This window comes from Protopterus annectens, chromosome 14.part0 (genome assembly GCF_019279795.1).
Source record: "Protopterus annectens isolate FY-2018-M chromosome 14.part0, PAN1.0, whole genome shotgun sequence".
Lineage (NCBI taxonomy): Eukaryota > Metazoa > Chordata > Ceratodontiformes > Protopteridae > Protopterus > Protopterus annectens.
Window position 1 is genome coordinate 232213025 of NC_056748.1, and position 20407 is coordinate 232233431.

General features: G+C 42.4%; 1 protein-coding gene across 1 annotated transcript in view; it reads left to right on the top strand.

The window, feature by feature from the left end:
- The window catches only part of CFAP43 (cilia and flagella associated protein 43), a 3581735-nt gene that overhangs the window by 3113232 nt on the left and 448096 nt on the right, over positions 1-20407 (top strand). The window contains exon 33 of the mRNA XM_044055952.1: positions 227-339. Coding sequence (XP_043911887.1) covers positions 227-339 — 113 coding nt within the window. The remainder of the gene's footprint in view (positions 1-226; positions 340-20407) is intronic.

Here is a 20407-nt window from a genome sequence, read left to right on the forward strand (position 1 = left end):
TACATTCTGATTTGTGACTTTAGCAAATTTATATATTAGTTACTGTCCACTGAGTGAAGAATGTTGTTTATGTCTGTATGTAACAGCCTCTATATTTTCTGGAGTGGCACTAATTTCTTGCCTACCCTTGATGCCAAGAATATCCATTATGGTAAATATTGGGCAGATCATTTAATTAAACAAATATTTTGATTGGTGTCTTAACATTCATATTTTATACTCCTAGGTAAAACATAAAGCATTAACTTTAGCAGAAATGCAGGCCTTTCTCCAAAGGAGGCTAGAAGAGGATGAAAGGAATCGACAGGCAATGGAAAACACTCTGCAGGAGCTGAACATGTGAGTGTTTCTGATTCACTGTCTGGCTGCTATATACTGAGTAATCATACTTTCGCTTCATCCTGCCAAGACCACTTGTTGAGGAAGTATTATGTCATATTGGTTAAGGCAGTGGGCTGCAAAGCTGGAAATGTGGTTAACTCTTATCCGCTTGTAAAGATATATATTGCTTGACACTAAGGTAGTCAGTAAGCTTTTTATCCTTCTCTCAGGTTTTCCCAGTAAGAGAAACCTAAGTTTTTCATTTGGTCTTTCTGCCTCTATTAAAAACAATGCAGTCTTTTTTTTTCACTGAACTCTTCAGAAAGCCATCCAGCCCATGGTTTATCACTGTCCCCCCTCACCCCCAACACTGGCAGGCTATATCTTAAAAACTAGGTTTGTTCCCACTGCCTTCACTTGCACATTGTGTGACTCTGAGCAAGTTAGTTAACCTGTCTGGGTTGCTTCTGATAACTGGCTTTATGCTGATTATATATTTTTTAAAATAATTTAACTTAAGCAGTCACAACCTTGCAGCTGATTAGCTTGAATTCAAAGTAGCAAGAGGTTTAAAGAATTAGATAGTGTGCATCTTACAGATAGCATGCAAGTAAATTGTCGAATGTATGCTTCTGTGCAATCATTTCAATCTCATTTTTACATTACCTCTAGAGATTTTAGATGAATGGTTGCCAGGAATTCTGCTTTCATAAAAATGTTATCATTTTGCAAGCTTATCTGGAATGTCATTTCTTGCATGTCATTTAGTCAAGGTTGTCCCACACAGTTTATCATGATCGATCACATGAGTGCTAAATAAATAAATATATACATACATATATATATATATATATATATATATATATATATATATATATATATATATATATGCCATACACTGCCCTTGAGTTAAAAAAAAATGATATATCTATATATATATATATATATATATATATATGTATATGCGTGTGTGTGTATGCATACACACACAAACACACACATGTTTTTTGTTATCAATTTTCATTCTATCCTCAACAAGTGGGTTCTGATCTGAACTGTTGGATCCGACTTGGTCATTGATAAAGCTCGCGGTAACCAAATCTGTCTGGCTTCTCCCTTACCCATAACACACCTCCCCAAACTACCTCCGATCTCGTTTGACTCTTCAATCTAACAGACAATGGTCTACAATCTCTCTCGAGCTGTACGATTTAGATAAGTAAAATGTCTTTCTATGTCTCTCTTTCTCAAATCGTTACTTAACATTTCCTCTCTCTTTTATTTGAATTTACTATATTTCTATATTTTCTGTAATACTCTGTACCTCTTAGATACTATTGCTAGTATCTTTCAATCCATACAACTTTGTTGATTCTCTTACCCTTTCTTCTTCTGGTAAAAAAAAAAAAAAAAAAAAAAAAAAAAATATTTGTCCATCATATTTAACTTTTCTCAATATAATTCATTTCATTTGTTTTGTTGTTGGCATTATTGTTCATTATGGCTGACAAACCTGCTAATTTTCAAAAATGTTCTAAGTGTGAGCATAAATTGCCAGTTTCCGATGCCCACACTCTTTGTGCTTATTGCCTGGGCCCTCTTTATCTACAGGAGGATTGCTTGATTTGCCATGGCTTCAATCCCTGCACTTACGGAATATAAGAAAGAGTTGATTTTTAAAAGGTCTTTTGCCGTCTTCCTTTGGAGAAGCCATATCTGAATCACCTAAATCAAGGCCTTCATCTTCAAAATCTTCTTCCTCTGAATCTTCTAGAAAGAGAAGCCTAAAGGACCCGGTCTCAACTGTTGATCCCAAAAAACTGAGAGTGCAGAAACATTTTGACTCATTGGTGCAGACACTTTCAACTCTACCAGGTCTGAACTTGATAGAGTCGAATCAGACACCGACAGAAATTGTAGAGATGCCTTCACTTCCATGCACCAGGTACTCCTCGTCCGTGGATCCTATCCCTGACTGACTTCCATCCCGCTTTTTGCAATGATTGACATCTCTGTCTGTATACTTCACTCATTCTTCCAGAAGCCGTACAGAAGATGTGGAAAGAGTGGTAAGGAAGATTCTCTCAGCACAGGAGCAGATTGGATTCCCTTCAGTGCCTACCTTTCTGGGTCAGGCTGTCCGGCCTTCCACAACACAATTCCTTCTCTGACACTGTTTGTTGTTTCAAAGACCCAGGATCCTAGCCATCCAGATCCATCTTCTCTGAGACATCCAGTCCACCTGCTTCCTGAGACCTCTTGGAGCTGAAGTCTGTCTGTTGGATCTGGGGTGCAGTACTCAACTTTGAAGTTTTCAGAGCCGTCTCTGTGCCTCAGAGCCTCTGCACTGGACAGTTCATCTCTGGCTTCCACCTCAGGGGCATTGCTGTCAGATTGGAAGGGGGGGTGATGATTCAGAAGATCGCCTTCTCGGATCAGAACTCCTCTTCTGCTCCTTTGAGCTGTCTTTGAGACTGCAGAGAGTTTTCTTTGCCTCAGCAGATTTGATGGAGCCTTCCTCCTTGGATATTAGATATATACTACCATTTTGTCTCAGTATCAAGAACCTCTCCACTTTTCTCCTCTGGGGCATTCAGTACCAAAGACCCACATTTCCCCTCAGGGAATTCTGATTTCCTCTTCCAGTACCTCCCCAGAGCACCCACTGAGGAGGTGCTCCAGAAGAGGACGTGTAAGAGGAAGCATGTAGACTCCCCACAGGAGTCCATCACTGAAGACACAGATTTCAATGAAGGCGAAGGGTCCCCATGGTCACCTCTCAATGATGTTGATTTGGAGACATCCTAGAAATTCTGAAACAGAGAGATGGCTGGACTCCCTCCAACCCAACATCCAAGGAATCTGTTCTCCTGAAGGCCTTCAGTACTGGACCTTCTACCTCCTGGGTGACTCCGCCAACCAATGAGCTAGTTGATATGGTCTCTCGGCAGGCATGGAAGGAGCCCAACTCCACAGAACCCATACCTTGGAGACCAGACAGGATAATGGTACCACCTAAGGACAGACATTTCTGGGGAAAAAAGGGGTTCCAGTTGACGCCATTGTCATAGCAGTGGCCATGAAGAAAAAACTCGCTGATGAGAGTTTCACTGTTCATCCCCTAACAGGGAGTCATGTGCAATGGACAGATTAGGGAAGTGTGTCTTTGCTCCAGTGACCTTTGCTCTAAGGTCACTGAACTATTTGGTATATTTTATTAGACTTTAGAGGGATTTGACCAAGGAGTTGTCAAATATTCTCACAGGAACCATTTCTGAAGAAGTTCAAGATTCTATAACATCTCAGTTGGCAGTCGTACGGTCTATATCCAACTTTTCTGTGAGGTTAGTTTCCAACATAGTGGAACGAACCTCAAGAGCAGCATGTTCAGGCATTTCCATGAAGAGACATACCTGGATGCACATCTGTGATTTTGTGGAGCCATTTGAATCCTCTTTCATCAATGCTGCTTTTGATGGAACTATGCTGTTTGACCGTAAAGTAAAGGAAATGCTGTCCATGTGTAAGAAGGATGGGAAGACCTTGTCTGCTGTAAGCATACATTTTTGGCTCCCCAAAGATCCTATTCCAGGAATTGGTCGAGTAGTCAGAAAATGTGTCAAAAAGTCTCAAGGTCCTTTCTAAGACACATGTGGAGGAGGTTCTCCCAGGGGCAGAGGAGGAATCTCTAAAGGCGATGCTGTCCTTGTGGCAGAAATGGCCAGTGTTCATGAGAATCTTGCTTTGACAAACCCTACCAGTACTCCTGAACAGAGTCCCTACTGTCCACCTCTGGAGATAATAAGGGGGAACCCTATTGTCTACCTCTGGAGATGGTTTGGGGGTGCTTATCCCTGCACCAGAGAGCCTGGCTAGACTTAAAAGATACTTGGGTGCAGAGGATTATCCTTTTCCCTTCCATCTCCAACTCCAAGAAAAATCCCAGACTTTCCACCCAGTCAGGGGGATCAAGCAGCAATTCAAATTCAAAAGCTGGTAGAAAAAGAGAGTCATCCAATAGGTCCCACCAGACCAAATAGGATCTAGAACGTACTCACGGTTATTTTTAGTACCAAAGAAGACAGGAGACTGGAGACCAATTTTAGATCTCCCCAATCTAAACAAATCACTTCAATGAACCAAGTTCTGGATGGTCATGGTTCAGTCCATTCTACCATTTCTGGGCAAGGAGGATTGGATGTGCTGCATAGATCTTCAGGATGCCTGTTATCATATAAAAATGAGCAGGTGATCCAGAAAGTACCTACGCTTCCAGCTGGGAGCCAGTCAGTGCCAACTCAGAGTACTGCCCTTCGAACTCACCACAGCCCGCAGGTTGTTCACCAAATGCATGTCAGTAGCAGCAGCTCATCTCAGACTGCAGGTATTCCGGGTGTTTCTATGTCTGGATGACTGGGTCATTTCCGCTCAGCTTGTACACGCAAGAGATCAGGTTCTCCAGACTTGCACCCTTCTGGGGATAACCATAAACTGCAACAAATCACAACTACAACCAACTCAGAGATTGGATTTTATAGGAGCATTTTTCGATACAAAATCGGCCATCGCTTCTCTACCACGACACAGAGTTTAGACAATAAGATCACAAGTAAAGGCTCGCAGATCACACTTAAAAGGACAATTTATTAGGTTAGCGCTTTCGGAAACAAACAGTGTTTTTCCTTCTTCAGACAACATTTAAAGTTGCTGTCTTTAAAAAGATAAAAGTTTGAAGATGGATTACGTGAGCCTTTAGTTAATTTAAATAATTATTAATTATTAATTTTAGGTTACCTGTTTTTATATGTTTCAATAATTTTTTTATGTTTTATGTAGTAGGATTAGATTAATATTTTTTTCTAGTTGCATTTTTATATTTACAATCACTTTTATATGTATTAGGAAGTGTCAGTTTGGATTCTGGGACTAAAGGGTATTTATTCCTAGTTATAACCTATTGGCTAGTAAAACTGTACTAATTTGGATCTGTTACTTTAAAACTTGTTATTTAGCTCAATTAATTGATTAATTGGTATTATATGTTTCCTTTATAAGCATTTTAAAATGGCTGCATGTTGTCTGAAGAAGGAAAAACACTGTTTGTTTCCAAAAGCGCTAACCTAATAAATTGTCCTTTTAAGTGTGATCTGCGAGCCTTTGGTTCTCTTAATTCTAGGTCTGTTTGTTTGCCTTTTTTTCAATAAGATCACAAGTAAGAAATATAATAGTGAGTACCTTAATCCCAACCTGTCTGGTCTTTTGGACTTTAGGCTTGATGACTATGGCATTAACTTTAGTTCTTCTAGCCAGGTTTCATGTGAGGATTCTACAGTGGATGCTGGCTACTCATTGGTCAGTCCTTTATCAACCAGTGTTTCACCAGATAAGAATTACTCAGGCATGCAAAAGAGACCTGAGTTGGTGGATTTAGTCCGACTAAATACTTCAAAGATGTCCCTTCATTCCCCAACAGCCCAAGGCCATAATGACCATGGATGCTTCCCAGATAGAGTGGGGGGGCCATTATCTGGGAAGGACAGTCCAGAGCACGTGGCCCCAGAGGAAGCAATTTTGCATAAATGTTCTGGAGATGAAAGCTGTCTGTTTAGGGCTGCAGGCATTTCAGGATGCTTTCCCCTCTGGGATGGTTGCAATTCAAGCAAACATGTCATTTGTATGGTACATCAGAAAAGAGGGGGGAACCAGATCCTACCCATTTTGTTGAGAAGCTCTCAGGGTCTGGCAGTAGGCAATCTCTTCTAACCACTTTCTAGCAACAATGCACATTCTGGGGAAATCCAACATGATAGCAGACAAACTGAGCAGGTGCATTCGTCCTCCTTACAAGTGGTCCCTCAATGAAATGGTGGTGGATGAGATTTTCTGTCGATGAGGCCAGCCTTGCTGCAGCCATTTATTTGCCTCTCCCCTAAACATCAAGTGCTGCAACTACTTTGCCTAAATTCCTCCACAGGGGAAGTCACCGAGGGATGCTCTACTCCATGATTGGCACCCCTGGTCTTCTCTGTACTTATCTGCCAATTCTACTAATTCTGAAATTTCTACAGAAAGCTGCCCAGTTGAAGACTAAAAGTAATCCTCATTGCACCCTGTTGGCCTTGACAAATTTGTTTTCCCTTCCTTTGGTCTCACCTGGTTCATCCTCCATGGACCCTAGATCCTACTCCGGACCTCCTGTCTCACCTGACTGGTATGACACAGCCAGATATCCCAAACCTCAAGCAGACTGCTTAGGTTCTTTGATTCCAGTAATAGTCAGACAATCCATGCTCTCTTCACCTGTTCAGCATATAATTTTATCTTCCTGTAAGCCCTCAACAAGGAAGATAGATAAGGTTTGTTATTTGGGCACAACAGCACATCTCTGACCCTTTTTCAGCCCCTGATTACATTTTGGACTTTTTAGTGCATTTATTTCTAAATGGCGCTAGTTCCTCTCTAAAGTGCAACTGGCAGCAATTTCCAATTATCACATTGGATTTAATGGCTTCTGTATTGCTTCTCACAAATTGAGCAAGGCTTTCTTAAAATGTATTCTCCTCATTAAACCTCCTTTTAAAGATCCTACCCCTCCATGGGATTTGAATATGGTACTACATTCTCTCACACAATCCCTTTTGAACCGGCAGGTACATGTGATCTGAAATATCTTACATGGAAGACAATTTTCTCAGTTGCCATAACTTCTGTGAGAAGAATTTGTGAGATTCAAGCATTGTCCTCTAAATCCCCATACTTAATTTTCCACACAGATAGAGTAATCTTACATACCAATCCATCTTTTCTGCCTAAGGCGGTGTCAGAGTCCAATATAAGTCAGGCTATTAACTTGCCAGTATTCTTCCCTAGGTTTACCACCAAAGAAGAATATATCTTGCCCTTACTAGATGTTCATAGACAGTTACAGTTTTATTTACACAGGACTGAGAAAATCAGAAAAGCTAACTAATTGTTCATTTTCTGAACCATCTCTGAGAAAAACATTTTCTAAAGTTACATTATCAAAGTGGTTGACAAATTGCATTTCCTTTGTTTACACTAAACTTGGTATTACTCTTCCACATATTCTATTAGATCCATGGCGACTTCCACAGTTTTTCATTCAAGAACGTCCATGGATGACATATGTGCAGCAGCAACTTGGGCTACTCCCCATACCTTTGTGACTCATTACAAGTTGGATCTGGTGTCCAGAGGCAGGGCATCATTTGGTTCTGTGGTGCTCCGGAATAGCCTTCCTTGAGTCCACCCTAGACACAGGTAGCTAGGGACACTGCCCACTTGCTGAGGATAAAATAAAAATTGACAACATCAGATAAAGAAGTTATGTACTTCCCATAACGTTACATATGTGTTGTTCATTTTCATTCTTCCTCAACTTCCCTCCCACCAACCCCATCCTAAGACTTCTGGAGGAATGAGTGTTTACAAAATACCTGTATATTGTTTTTATGTATGACTTCATGATATGCCTTCTTCATTAACCAGTTTCATCTTTACTCTCTATTGAGCAGCAAACAAGATCTGAGGTAGGTGAGGTGCATTATGGGTAGCAGAGAAGCTCGAGAGATTTGGTTACCATGAGTTTTAGCTATGGCTGAATCATATCAGTGGTTCAGATTCAAACCCACTTGTTGGGTAAGAATGAACATGGATAAAACAGATGGGATGTTATGGCAAGTACATAACTTATATATATATATGTGTGTGTGTGTGTGTGTGTGTGTGTGTGTGTGTGTATGTATAATACATATACATATATATATACATGCAGTGGATATAAAAAGTGTACACACCCCTTTTAAAATGCCAGGTTTTTGTGGTATAAAAAAATGAGACCACAGTAAATAATTTCTAAACTTTTCCCACCTTTAATGTGACCTATAACCTGTACAGCTCAATTGAAAAACAAACAAATCTGATAGGGGAAAAATAAAAAAAAAACATAAAATACGCTGGTTGCATAAATGTGCACATCCTTAAACTAATACTTTGTTGTGTGTGGACACCCTTAAACTAATACTTTGTTGAAGCACCTTTTGATTTAATTACAGCATTCAGTCTTCTTGGGTGCACACCTGCCGTGAATTAAAGAAGAGACTCTGATTAACCCCAAATAAAGGTCAGCTGTCCTAGTAGGATTTTCCTGACATTTACTCAGTTGCCTGCTACAGCAAAAGCCATGGTTCGCAGAGAGCTTACAAAGCCTTAAAGAGATCTCATTGTTGAAAGGTATCAGTCAGTAGAAGGGTACAAAAACGTTTCCTCAGCATGGGATATACCATGGAACACAGTGAAGAAAGTCATCAAAAAGTGGAGAAAAAGTGGGACAACAGTGATGTTGCGAAGAACTGAAAGTCTCTCCAAAACTGATGAAAAGACAAGACAAAAACTGGTCAGGGAGGCTGCCAAGAGATACAGCAACACTGAAGGAGCTGCAGGAATTTCTGTCAAGTGCTTGTTGTGTATTACATGTGACAACAATCTCCTGTATTCGCCATATGTGTGGTCTATGGGGTAGGATTGCAAGATGGAAGCCTTTTCTTACACAGAAAAACATCCAGGCCTGGCTAAAATTTGCAAAACAATACATCAAGTCTCCCAAAAGCATGTGGGAAAATGTGATATGGTCTGATGACACCAAGGTTGAACTTTTTGGCCACAATTCCAAAAGGTACTTTTGGCGTAAAAACAACGCCTCGCATCACCAAAAGATCATCATCCCCACGGTGAAGCATGGTGGTGGTAGTATCATGCTTTGGGGTTGCTATTCTTCAGCTGGAACTGGGGCTTTAGTCAAGGTGGAGGGATATATTAACAGTTCCAAATACCAGTCACTTTTGGCCCAAAACCTTCAGGCTACTGGTAAAAAGATGAAGAGGAATTTCACCTTTCAACATGACAATGACCCCAAAAATACATCCAAATCAACAAAAAAATGGCTTCACCAAAAGAAAATTTATGTTTTGGAATGGCCCAGCCAGAGCCCAGACCTAAATCCAATAGAAAATCCATTGGGTGACCTGAAAAGGGCTGTGCACAAGAGATGCCCTCGCAATCTGGCAGATTTGGAGCATTTTTGCAAGGAAGAGTGGGCAAATATTGCCAAGTCAAGATGTGCTATGCTGATAGACTCCTACCTAAGAAGACTGAATGCTGTAATTAAATCAAAAGGTGCTTCAACAAAATATTACTTTAAGGGTGTGCACACTTATGCAACCAGCTTATTGTAAGTATTTTACTTTTTATATTTTTTCCCCTAACATATTTGTTTGTTTTTCAATTGAATTGTACAGGTTATAGATCACATTAAAGGTGGGAAAAGTTTTAAAATGATTTATTGTGGTTTCATTTTTTTATATCACAAAAACCTGGCATTTTAACAGGAGTTTCTACACTTTTTATATCCACTGTATATATACATATTTATACATATATAACATCTTGTGTGTTGAAAATGGAAAATGGGATAGATCCTTTTAAATGTGCTTTATGTCTTTAACTTCACATAGAAATTAACCAGATATTTATTTGTATTGGCTAGAATAATGAGACGGTAAATACCTATTCAGTGGTGTATTAGTGGCTGTAGCTTGGAAGGCTAAAAACAAGAAGGTGATTTGTTGTGTTGGAGAGTCACCGTAGAGTAGAGCCAGGGCTTTACATAAGGATTCATGGTTCTTGCATTTGGATGGCACACTTAAGACCTATTGTGTATGTGGTCTGAAGGAAGTTTAAGCAAAGAACTTTGCTGGGAGCTGAAAAGAAGGCCTGCAGCCATGACCTTTACTTTACAGCTTGTTAGTGGAAAGGCTGTATAAGACAGAGCCTTTGTGGTGGAGTTATGTCTATGAATTGTGAACCTTACTTGTAAGGTATAGTAAATAGTACAAATATTTTCTGGAACTGACTGAGAAAATCCAAGTGGGCTATGTTTTCACTGTTCAAATAACTGATGTTATGTTGTCCTATCTCGCCTTCATTCTTGCTGGTTGGGTTCAGAGCTGAACTCGGCTCTGACTTGGCCGTATACTAAAGCTCGAGAGCTTCTACTGGCTTGATGCTATAATCTGTCCCATGGTGCTTAGCGGCTGTTCCCCAGATCTTGTTTGCTCCTTGAAGCTTCGGGATTGTCTTTGCTGGCTCAGGCTAGTAAAATTTAATATTATACTCTGTTTGCTGGCTAACTTTCCTAAAATGTACTACTACTTCTTAGATTACCTTTCCCAGTTACAGTATAGTGCCTTTTTGTGTGTTTGTAGTATTCTTGGCTATATTTTCCTTGCGGCTGTCCTTTTGGGCCTTGTTTTTCTCTCTTTTCCTTATCTAGTTAAAGAATCTGTTTCAGTTAGAGGATTCTTTCACCTTCTTTCCTCCCTTAAGGAGTCACCGTTTAAATTAGAGGCGTCTCCTCGGGTTGGAGGACATTGTCGTTTAATTTAGAGACTTATCCTCCTCCCTATCCTTTCCATTTTTTCTTGTTTAAAAAAAAAAAAAGCCTTTTCCATCTACCTTTTATAGTAGTTAAAATTTACTGTTGTGTTAGTTTCTTTCACAAGAAAACATGTCTAAAGAATCTGTTAAGGAGCACAGACAATCTGAATTTAAAAAGTGTGATTCATGCACTCAGAAAATGTCTATAACAGAAGGACACACAAGTTGTGTCTACTGTCTAGGACCAATCCATCTCCAAGACTCCTGCTCCATTTGTCATAGCTTCAGAGCAAGGATCTTACAGGAGAGGAAAAATAAGCTCATTTTAAGGGGCTTGTTAAAAGTTGAAGAAGGTAATCAGACCTCTAAACTGGATAAGTCTAAAAAGGCTGCTTCATTGGCGCCTGTGTCGGAGCCATCAAGCAGTTTCAAAGATCCAGCATCTTCAGATCCGAAAGTTATCGGTTCCGACAAATCTGGTCCTCCTTCAGTTCCATCTGTGTCTTTGGAAACATTGCAGAGCTGAAAAAGGAGTCTGTCACCATCCTTGGAACCTGTTCATTCAGTGCCGTAATCTTTGTTACAGTCTGCGGCAGGTAGCCACAAATCATCAAGCCATTCCTCTCGATCCTCCAGATTATCAGACGATGATGTGGAGCGGGTCATGAAAAGGTTGCTCCAGACCTGAGCCCTAGCAGAAATTCTCTCAAGCCCAGCCCATCGGATCGTGAAGCCGGCAACTGTACCTCAGATAACGTTGATTCCTCCTCATAGTTTGGAGCCAGAGAGTATGGAAGTCGTTGTGCTGGAACTGGCAGAGCCAGTAATCACTCTCGATATCTCGTCTCCGATGTTTGCTCCGATCTTGTCGATGTTGTCTTCCATCAAGGGATCTGAAGGTCGACACTCCCCTGGTTGACTCTGGAGGGGAGAGTCGAGTTGGACCCATGCTGGAACCGACTCTCCCACTTGGCGCTTCGGCTCGAGTGAGTTCTGCTCCTACATCAGCCCCAGAGCCACCCTTCTCGGTGCTGGAGAGATCTCCCAGCCCCTCGGGACCAGAGTCTCTGTTGGCCCAGGATTACAGTGCCTTTGAGGTGATACTGAGTGTGCTCTCCACTGAGTCTGCTCCACCTTCAGCTTCAGCCTCTCTTCCTAAAAAAGGGCCGGTGTCCACCTCTTCATCATCCCTTCATCATCCACAGAGTAGAGAGTCAGTGCCCCAGGAAACCCCAGTGGATGAAACCTCCTCTTCTGATACCTCCCCGGAACATCCCCCCAAGGAGGTCCCTTGGAAGAGACAGTGTAAGAGGAAGCACGTAGACACCCCTGAGTCTGTCACTTCTGATACTGACTTGGAGGATTCAGAAGGATCCCCACGATCGACCTCTGAGGATGTCTCTCTTTCAGACATCCTGGAGATCCTTAAGCAGATGGGTGGCTGGAAGTCCCTTTCCCCTTCTGAAGATAAATCGGTATACATGGAGGCATTTGGCTCTCACCCCTCCACCTCTTGGGTGTCTCCACCTTTCGACCCTCTCCTGGGTGTAGTGAGTTGAAAGGTGTGGGACTGTCCGGAATCAGTGGACCCCGTTCCACAGAGGCCAAATAATTTTATTACGGCCTCAGAGGACAGACAGTATCTAATTAAGGGAGTTCCAGTAGATGCGTTGGTGGTGGCTGCGGCCACAAAGAAGGATTTAGCTGGAACTTCTGCATCTATCCATCCACCGAATAAGGAGTCTCGCACGATGGACAGATACGGGAAGTGTACTTTCTCCTCAGCGGCCTTTACCTTGCGGTCGCCAAATTATTTATCACATTTACCTGACTTCAGAGGGATCTCCTAAAAGAGCAAGGAGATACCCTACAAGGTGCTACAGCCCAGGATTTATCAGATAAGATTAATTCTCAGCTTGCAACCTTAACCTTTATCACTAACTCCTCCATGTGCCCTTAACCTTTATCACTAACTCCTCCATGTGCCTCATTTCCTATGCAGCCGATGGAGCAAGCAGGGCAGCAGGCACAGGAATAGCTCTTCAGAGGCATTCCTGGATTCGCCTTTGCGAGTTTGCTGAACCCTTCAGATCTTCCTTTATTGATGCCCCCTTTGATGGCTTGTCCTTGTTCAGGCCAAAAGTGAAAGAGACTCTCACTAGGGGCCAACAAGATGGTAAGACTCTGTCTGCCGTCGGAGTCCATTTTTCTGCCGCTACCAGACCCTAAAGATCAGAAGAGCAGAAAGATGTGGTTCCGGAAGTCCAAAGGAGCCTTATTTGATGCTCGTGGTGATCTTTCCCCAGGGGCAGAGGGGGAAATAACAATGGAAGATGCCATCCACTTGGCAGAGTGGGTCTGCAGAACTAGGGAGACAGAGATACTTTCTCTGGTCAGCCCTTCCAGCGCTCCTGAAAGGAGGCCTGACTGTCCAACTCTGAATACAGTCCATTATATCCAGGGGTTACAACATTCCTTTTCACTGTTCATCTCATCCGTCAAAGTTTATCCTAGACATTCCACCTGGTCAAAAGGATCAAGTAACACTATAAATTCAAATGTTGCTAGAAAAAAGAGTCATCCAAGAAGTCCCCGCAGACCATCTAGGATCTGGAATTTACTCAAGGTTCTTTTTAGTTCCAAAAAAGACAGGGGACTGGAGACCCATATTAGATCTCAGCAGACTAAACAAGTTGGTGAAGAAGTCAAAGTTCCGGATGGTAATACTGCAGTCTATACAATCTTTTCTGCACAAGACAATTGGATGTGTTCGTTAGATCTTCAGGACACATACTACCACATAAAGATGGACGGGCACTCCAAAAGATTTCTATGCTACTGGCTGGGAGCCAGTCATTACCAGTTCAGAGTTCTGCCCTTTGGACTCACCACAGCCCCCAGAGTGTTTACCAAATGCATGGCAGCAGTCATGGCTCATCTGAGACGTCAAGGATTCCAGGTGTTTCAATACTTCGACTGGCTCCTAACTGCCACCACCAAGCAGCTACTAATCAAAGCCAAGGACTACATCATCCATCTATTCTCAGAACTAGGCATTACTGTAAATGCAATAAAATCTGCCTTGCTGCCATCACTGAGTATTACCTTTATAGGTGCAGATTTAAACACAAATGACATGTTGGCAAAACTGCCTCAAGAAAGGATTCAAATGTTATGCAGTCAAGTGCTTATCTTGCTCAACAAGAAAAAAATTCAGGCAAGATTTGTCCTCAAGGTCCTAGGCTCTATGGCAGTGACACTAACTCTAGTTCCCCTGACATGACTTCACATGCGAATATTACAGTGGCTACTCTTCACTCAATGGTCCATACAGGAGTTACCCATGTCTCACGAGATTCTCATTACAGACTCCTGCAAGAGGGTCTGCTTTGGTGGATCCAGTCCACCCAGGTAACAATGGGCAGACCGTTTGTACTTCCCCATCCTGTCGCTATACTAACCACAGACGTGTCCCAGATAGGTGGGGGGGGCATTATCTGGGACAGACGGTCCAAGGGGTTTGGAAAGACCATGAATACCATTTGCACATCAGTGTCCTAGAGATGAGGGCGGTGCTTCTGACATTGCAAGCATTTTAGAACTCTATTCCCACGGGGACCATTGCAATTCAGGCAGACAATATGTCGGTGGTATGGTATATCAACAGATGGGAGGAACCAGATCCTATCCCCTATGTCGAGAGGCCCAGAGAGTTTGGCAATAGGCAATATTTTCTCAACATTTTCTGACAGCAACACACATCTGGGAAATCCAGCATCATAGCAGACAGGCTAAGCAAAGCTATTCTCGTGCGTCAAGAGTGGTCCCTGAATCAGGAAGTTGCGAATCAAATTTTTCGCAAATGGGGCCAGCCTTGCGGTGACCTTTTTGCCACTCCCTTCATTGCCAAATGCAGCAACTACTTTGCCCTCATTTCCCCTCTGGGAGTGTCACCGAGGGATGCACTCTTCCACGATTGGCCCCTGGGGACTTCTTTATGCTTTTCCCCCTTTTCCTTTGATTCCAAATGTTATTCAGAAAGCCAAGTCATTGAGTCGCAGGTTAATTCTCATTGCTCCATACTGGTCTTGTCAGATCTGGTTCCCTTTCCTGAGGACCCATGGATCCTGGACCCAGTGCCAGATCTTCTGACGCATCAGTCAGGAACGCTCCATCCTGCCCATCAGAGTCTCAAGCTGACAGCTTGGTTTCTCCACTTCCAATCTTAGCCAGGCTTCCAGAATTATCCCCGGCAGTACGCCACATTTTGGTATCTTTGCATAAAAAGACAACTAGGAAACTTTATGCGAGCAAATGGAAGAGGTTCCCTTGTTGGGCGAACAAGAAACACATAGATCCCTTTACAGCCTCTATACCTGAAATTTTGGAATTCCTGGCAGAAATTTTTAATCAAGGAGCAGCGGCTGCTACTATTCAGGTTCAACTAGCTCCTATAGCCAATTATCATGTGGGGGAACTCAGATCCAGTGTAATGTCCCACAAGTTATGCAATACCTTCCTCAGAGGCACCTTTCTGTTAAGACATCCTGTAAGAGAACCTCTTCCACCAAATTTAGTATTAGTGGCATTGATTCTTCCCCCTTTCAAACCAGCATCCTCTTGCTCTTTAAAATTTTTATCCTGGAAAACTCTCTTTCTGACAGCAGTTACCTCAGCTAAGAGGGTTTCAGAGTTGCAGGCCTTATCCATCCGTCCTCCCTATTTGATCTTCTTCAACAATAGAGTTTCCCTCAGAACAAATCCCTCCTTCTTACCAAAAGTCTGTTCTGAAACAAATTTAAACCAATCTGTAGAATTGCCTGTGTTCTTTCCTAATTATAACAACAAGGCAAAATATAGGCTTCACCAATTGGCTGTACATAGACAACTGTGTTTTTATTTACACAGGACAAGAGAGTTCAGAAAGTCAGATCAGTTGCTTTTGTCCTTTTCAGAAACAAAAAAAGGCCGGGCAGTCTCAAAAGTTACTTTGTTCAAATGGCTTACTGAGATGATCAAATATGCTTATCCTTCTCATGATAAAGAACCGCAAGTGAAAGGACATTCAACTAGAGCAGTGTCCACTTCCATTGCCTTTCAATCCAGACTTCCATTGGATTCAATTTGTGCTGCTGCTACATGGGTTAATCCTCACACCTTCATCTCTCATTGCAAACTAGATATGACCTTCCGGAACAGGGCATCCTTTTGTTCCACTGTCCTGAAGAGTTTATTCCCTTGAGCCACCCAAGAGAAAAGATGCTGGGGACTCTGTCCCAACCAGCAAGAATGAAGGCGAGATAGGACAACATAGCATAAAGAAGTTATGTACTCACCATAATGTTCCATGTTTGTTGTCCAGTATCTCGCCTTCATTCTTATATCCCACCCAACCATCCCCCCTCCTGGAGGATCTAGAGGAATGTTACAAAATTGGCAAATATGGTCTGATTCCCATCTTGCCTTCCTTTTTACATTTATGATCAGTATATTTCATATAATTTCTCTTTCTGGATATTAGACATGTCATAGGGAGCTCTCTCCCTCAAACAAGATCTGGGGAACAGCCGCTGAGCACCATGGGATAGGTTCTAGCCTTGAGCCAGTAGAAGATCTCGAGCTTTAGTATACAGCCGAGTCGGAGCCGAGTTCAGCTCCGAACCCAACCAGCAAGAATGAAGGCAAGATACAGGACAACAAACATGGAATGTTATAGTGAGTACATAACTTCTTTTTTTTTTCTTTTCTTTTATATTTCTGCCCCCAGTATTCTTTAAGTTGTGATATGTAATATTCCCAATTCAAGCACGGTGCAGGGACCAAACAATATACAGCAAACACAAAAACACTTCTAGCACTAGACTTGCCACCTTTTGTTGTGGCTAAAACCGGACTAAGGCCTCATCCCCCCACACCTCCCATAACCCCACCCATGACCCGCCCACTTTTAACCCATTTTATGCCATCATTGTCACATCATGCAAGAGGAATGCCCTCTTTTTCCTGTCATGAAAAAGCGTAGTAAATCTGCTGATTTAAACTCTGGTAGTCTGTTTTTTTTGAAACAGAATACTGGAGTTTGTAAAGTGTTTTCTAGACTACCGGACAATAAGTTTGATTTCTGGACAGTCTGGGAAAAAAAAGGATAGGTGGCAACACTATCCACCACCCCGAGTAAATATTTACTTTCCAATTTTATTTTATTTTCAGTAAAGACAGAAACAAATTAGGAGCCAGACCATTTTCAACAACAAAAGCCTTCTTCAGCTGCCTTTAGATCTGATGCTGTCAGTTTTCATTCTGCCTTCATCTTATGGGTTGGGATTCAATCCCTCAGATCTGACTCAGCCGTTGCAAAAGCTTGTAGCAGCCAGAAAACTCTCAAGCTACTCCCTTACCCACAATGCTCCAACCCCAAGTATCTCCAATCTCATTTGCTGCTTCCAGCGAAATATGTGGTGTTACAGTGTTGTTGAGCAATTCTTCATAATTAAGATAAGTGAATCCTTGTTCTCTTTAAAAATCTTTTTTACTTCCTGTTTCCATCTATTTACTGATTACACTTAGCCTTTTTGTCTAAAACCTTATCGTTTTTTTTTTACTTTTTTGTACTCGTACAGTTGTTAGTACTCTCTCTCCCTTCCTTAAACTTTAAAGTGCATTTTTCTCTTATAATATCATTGTTGGCAGTTTTCCCCTTTTCTTAAAAAAAATGTATTTCTGTTTCTATATTCCTCTCTGGAATTCTGTTAAGATACTTTTCTCCATACAGGATGCAGAGAAACTGGCTGGTTTAAAAAAATGTATGGATTGCGGTCATAAAATACCACTTTCAGATACACATTCTTTGTGTTTACTGCTTAGGACATCATCACCTCCAGGGGGACTTCTCCGTTTGCCACCCTTTCAACCCTAGAGCTTTGGTGGAGCATAAGAATAAATTGATTCTTAAAGGGTTACTTTCCTCCTTTTTTATGAGGCTTTATCTGAAGCTTCCCCTGAGAAAACTAAAAAGATCTTTTCGCTCAGTACCTCAACAGCTTCTACTGATTCATCTGGGAAATCAAAGACATTACCTATTTCAGATCCAACTGACTTACTGGATCCCAAAAAGAAAATAGCAAACGTATCAGATCCGATGTCACACTCTGATCCAAGACATCTGACTAAGGAGTTATTGGATCTGACTTCAATTCAGATCTGAAGCTTGAGGTCTAGGCATTTTTCTCATCAGACTCCTACAGATCTGACACCAAAAACATCAGATCTCATGGCTCATTCCACGCCCCTTTCACAGACCAGATACTTTTCCTCTGTGGACCCTGTTCCATCCAGAGTTAATTCTCCATTTCTGGAGAGACCTAGGTCTCCTTACCTTGTGTCCACTCACTGTTCCAGAAGACTTATGGAGGAAGATGTGGAGAGCTTATTGAGAAGAATTCTCTCAGCACAGAGCTTGTCAAGTGTTTTGTCAGCTCGTACCTAGTTGGGTCAGGAGATATGACCTTCCACTACTTCCTCCTGTGCAAGTTCCTCCTTTGAGTCCATATTCTGTCTTGGAGATACCAGATCCGATTCGTCTGGGCCCATCTGATCTGAAAATATTTTTATCCTTCGATCCAAAGCTTGATCTGAGCTCTTCAGTTACATCAGATCTGGAGAGCTTTTGGAGCCAGAGCTACCCTGTTGGGTCCGGGGTGTCACAGTTGACTCTGAAGTTCTCAGAGCCATCTCTACACCTCAGAGCCTTGGCACAGGTTAGTGTGGCTCCAACTTCAGCCTTAGGGGAGTTCTCTTCCGAACAGGGAGGGACTTCGGTTCAGAGGCTTGCCCTTATGGATCCGAGCTCCTCTCTGAGGGGATCTGCCTTTGGCATCATGGAGAGAGCCTTGTCAGCATCCTCGACTAAGACAGACTGAGGAGGTCCCTAAGAAGAGAACATACAAGAAGAAACACTTAGGACTCCCCCAAGGAGTCAGTCATGGAAGATACAGACTTTGATGAAGAAGGGTCCCCAAGTCACTCCTGAAGATGTCCAGTTTGGAGACATCCAAGAAATCCTGAAACAGAGAGGTAGCTGTAAGTCCAGCAATCCCTCATCAGAGGAGTCTGTGTTCTTGGAGGCATTCGGTACTATCCCGTCTACCTCCTGGGTGACTACATCCACCGATCAACTCATACATTTGATCTCACTGCAGTCATTGAACACCCCGGACACCAGTGAACCAATCCCTCAGAGACCAGACAAGATTTTAACAACACCAGAGGACAGACAATTTTGGATAAAAGGGATGCCTGTTGATGCCATGGTGCTGATGATGGCCACTAAGAAGGAACTAGCCAAAGAGAGTTCCAATGTTCATCCTCCAAAGAAGGAGTCTCAGTTGCTGGGTACGTTTGGGAAGTATTTCTTGCTTCAGCGCCCTTTGTCTTAAGGTCTTTGAACTATATGGCACATTTCACCAGGTTACGGAGAGACCTAGTTAAAGATCTCTCGGATACCCTTTCTGGATCCATTTCTGATGAGGTACAGGCATCTGTGCCCTCTCAGCTGGCTACCCTGCAATCAGTTTCCAATTACTCCAAGAGGTTAATTTCGCATCCATCTGAAGGAACCCTTAAGGGCAGCAGATTCTGGCATTTCTATTAGGAGGCACACCTGGATGCCCTTATGTGATTTTGCAGAGTCCTTCAAGTCTTCAATCATCAGTGCCCCTTTTGATGGGATGTTGTTATTTGGTCCCAACGTTAAGGACACTTTATCCAGTTGTGAAAAAGACAGAAAGACCCTGTCTGCCATGGGTGTACATTTTTCCATGCCTCAAAAATAGTTCTGCAGGAATTAATGAGGCACTGGAAAAATGTGGTTGAAAAAAGTCCCAGGATCCTTTCAAGGACACATGTGGAGGAGGTTCCCCCAGGGGTAGAGGGGGACTCCAATGGTAGATGCCACCTTCATGGCAGAAGTGGCTCACAAACCCAATGGTCCAGATATTCCTGTTTTGACAGACCCTTCCAGCACTCCTGAAAGGAGGTCCCGTTCCCCTCTGGAGGCAGTCAGGGGTCAGTTATCCCTGCACCAGAGAGCCTTCCTAGAGATAGCAAATACATGGGGGCAGAGAATCATTTGCAGAAGTTATATAATACCTTTTTTTCCTTTCTCCTCCAATCTCAAGAAAAATCCCCAATGTTCCACCAAGTCATAGGCAGCACTTCAAATACAAAAGCTGTTAAAAAAAGAGTAATCCAAGAGGTCCCACCAGACCAGATAGAATCCGGAACTTACTCAAAATTCTTTGTAGTGCAAAGAAAATAGGGGACTGGAGACCAGTCTTGGATCTCAGCAACCTGAACAAATCAGTTCAATGCACCAAGTTTTGGATGGTCACAGTTCAGTCCATTCTCCCATTTCTATGCAAGGATGACTGGATGTGCTCAATAGACCTTCAGGATGCATACTATCACATAAGGATGAACAGGAGCTCCAGAAGGTATTTACACTTCTAGCTGGGAGCCAATCATTACCAATTCAGAGTTCTGGCCTTTGGTCTTACCACAGCCCCTAGGGTGTTCACCAAACATATGGCAATAGTAGCAGCTCACTTGAGACTGCAAAGATTCCAAGTGTTTC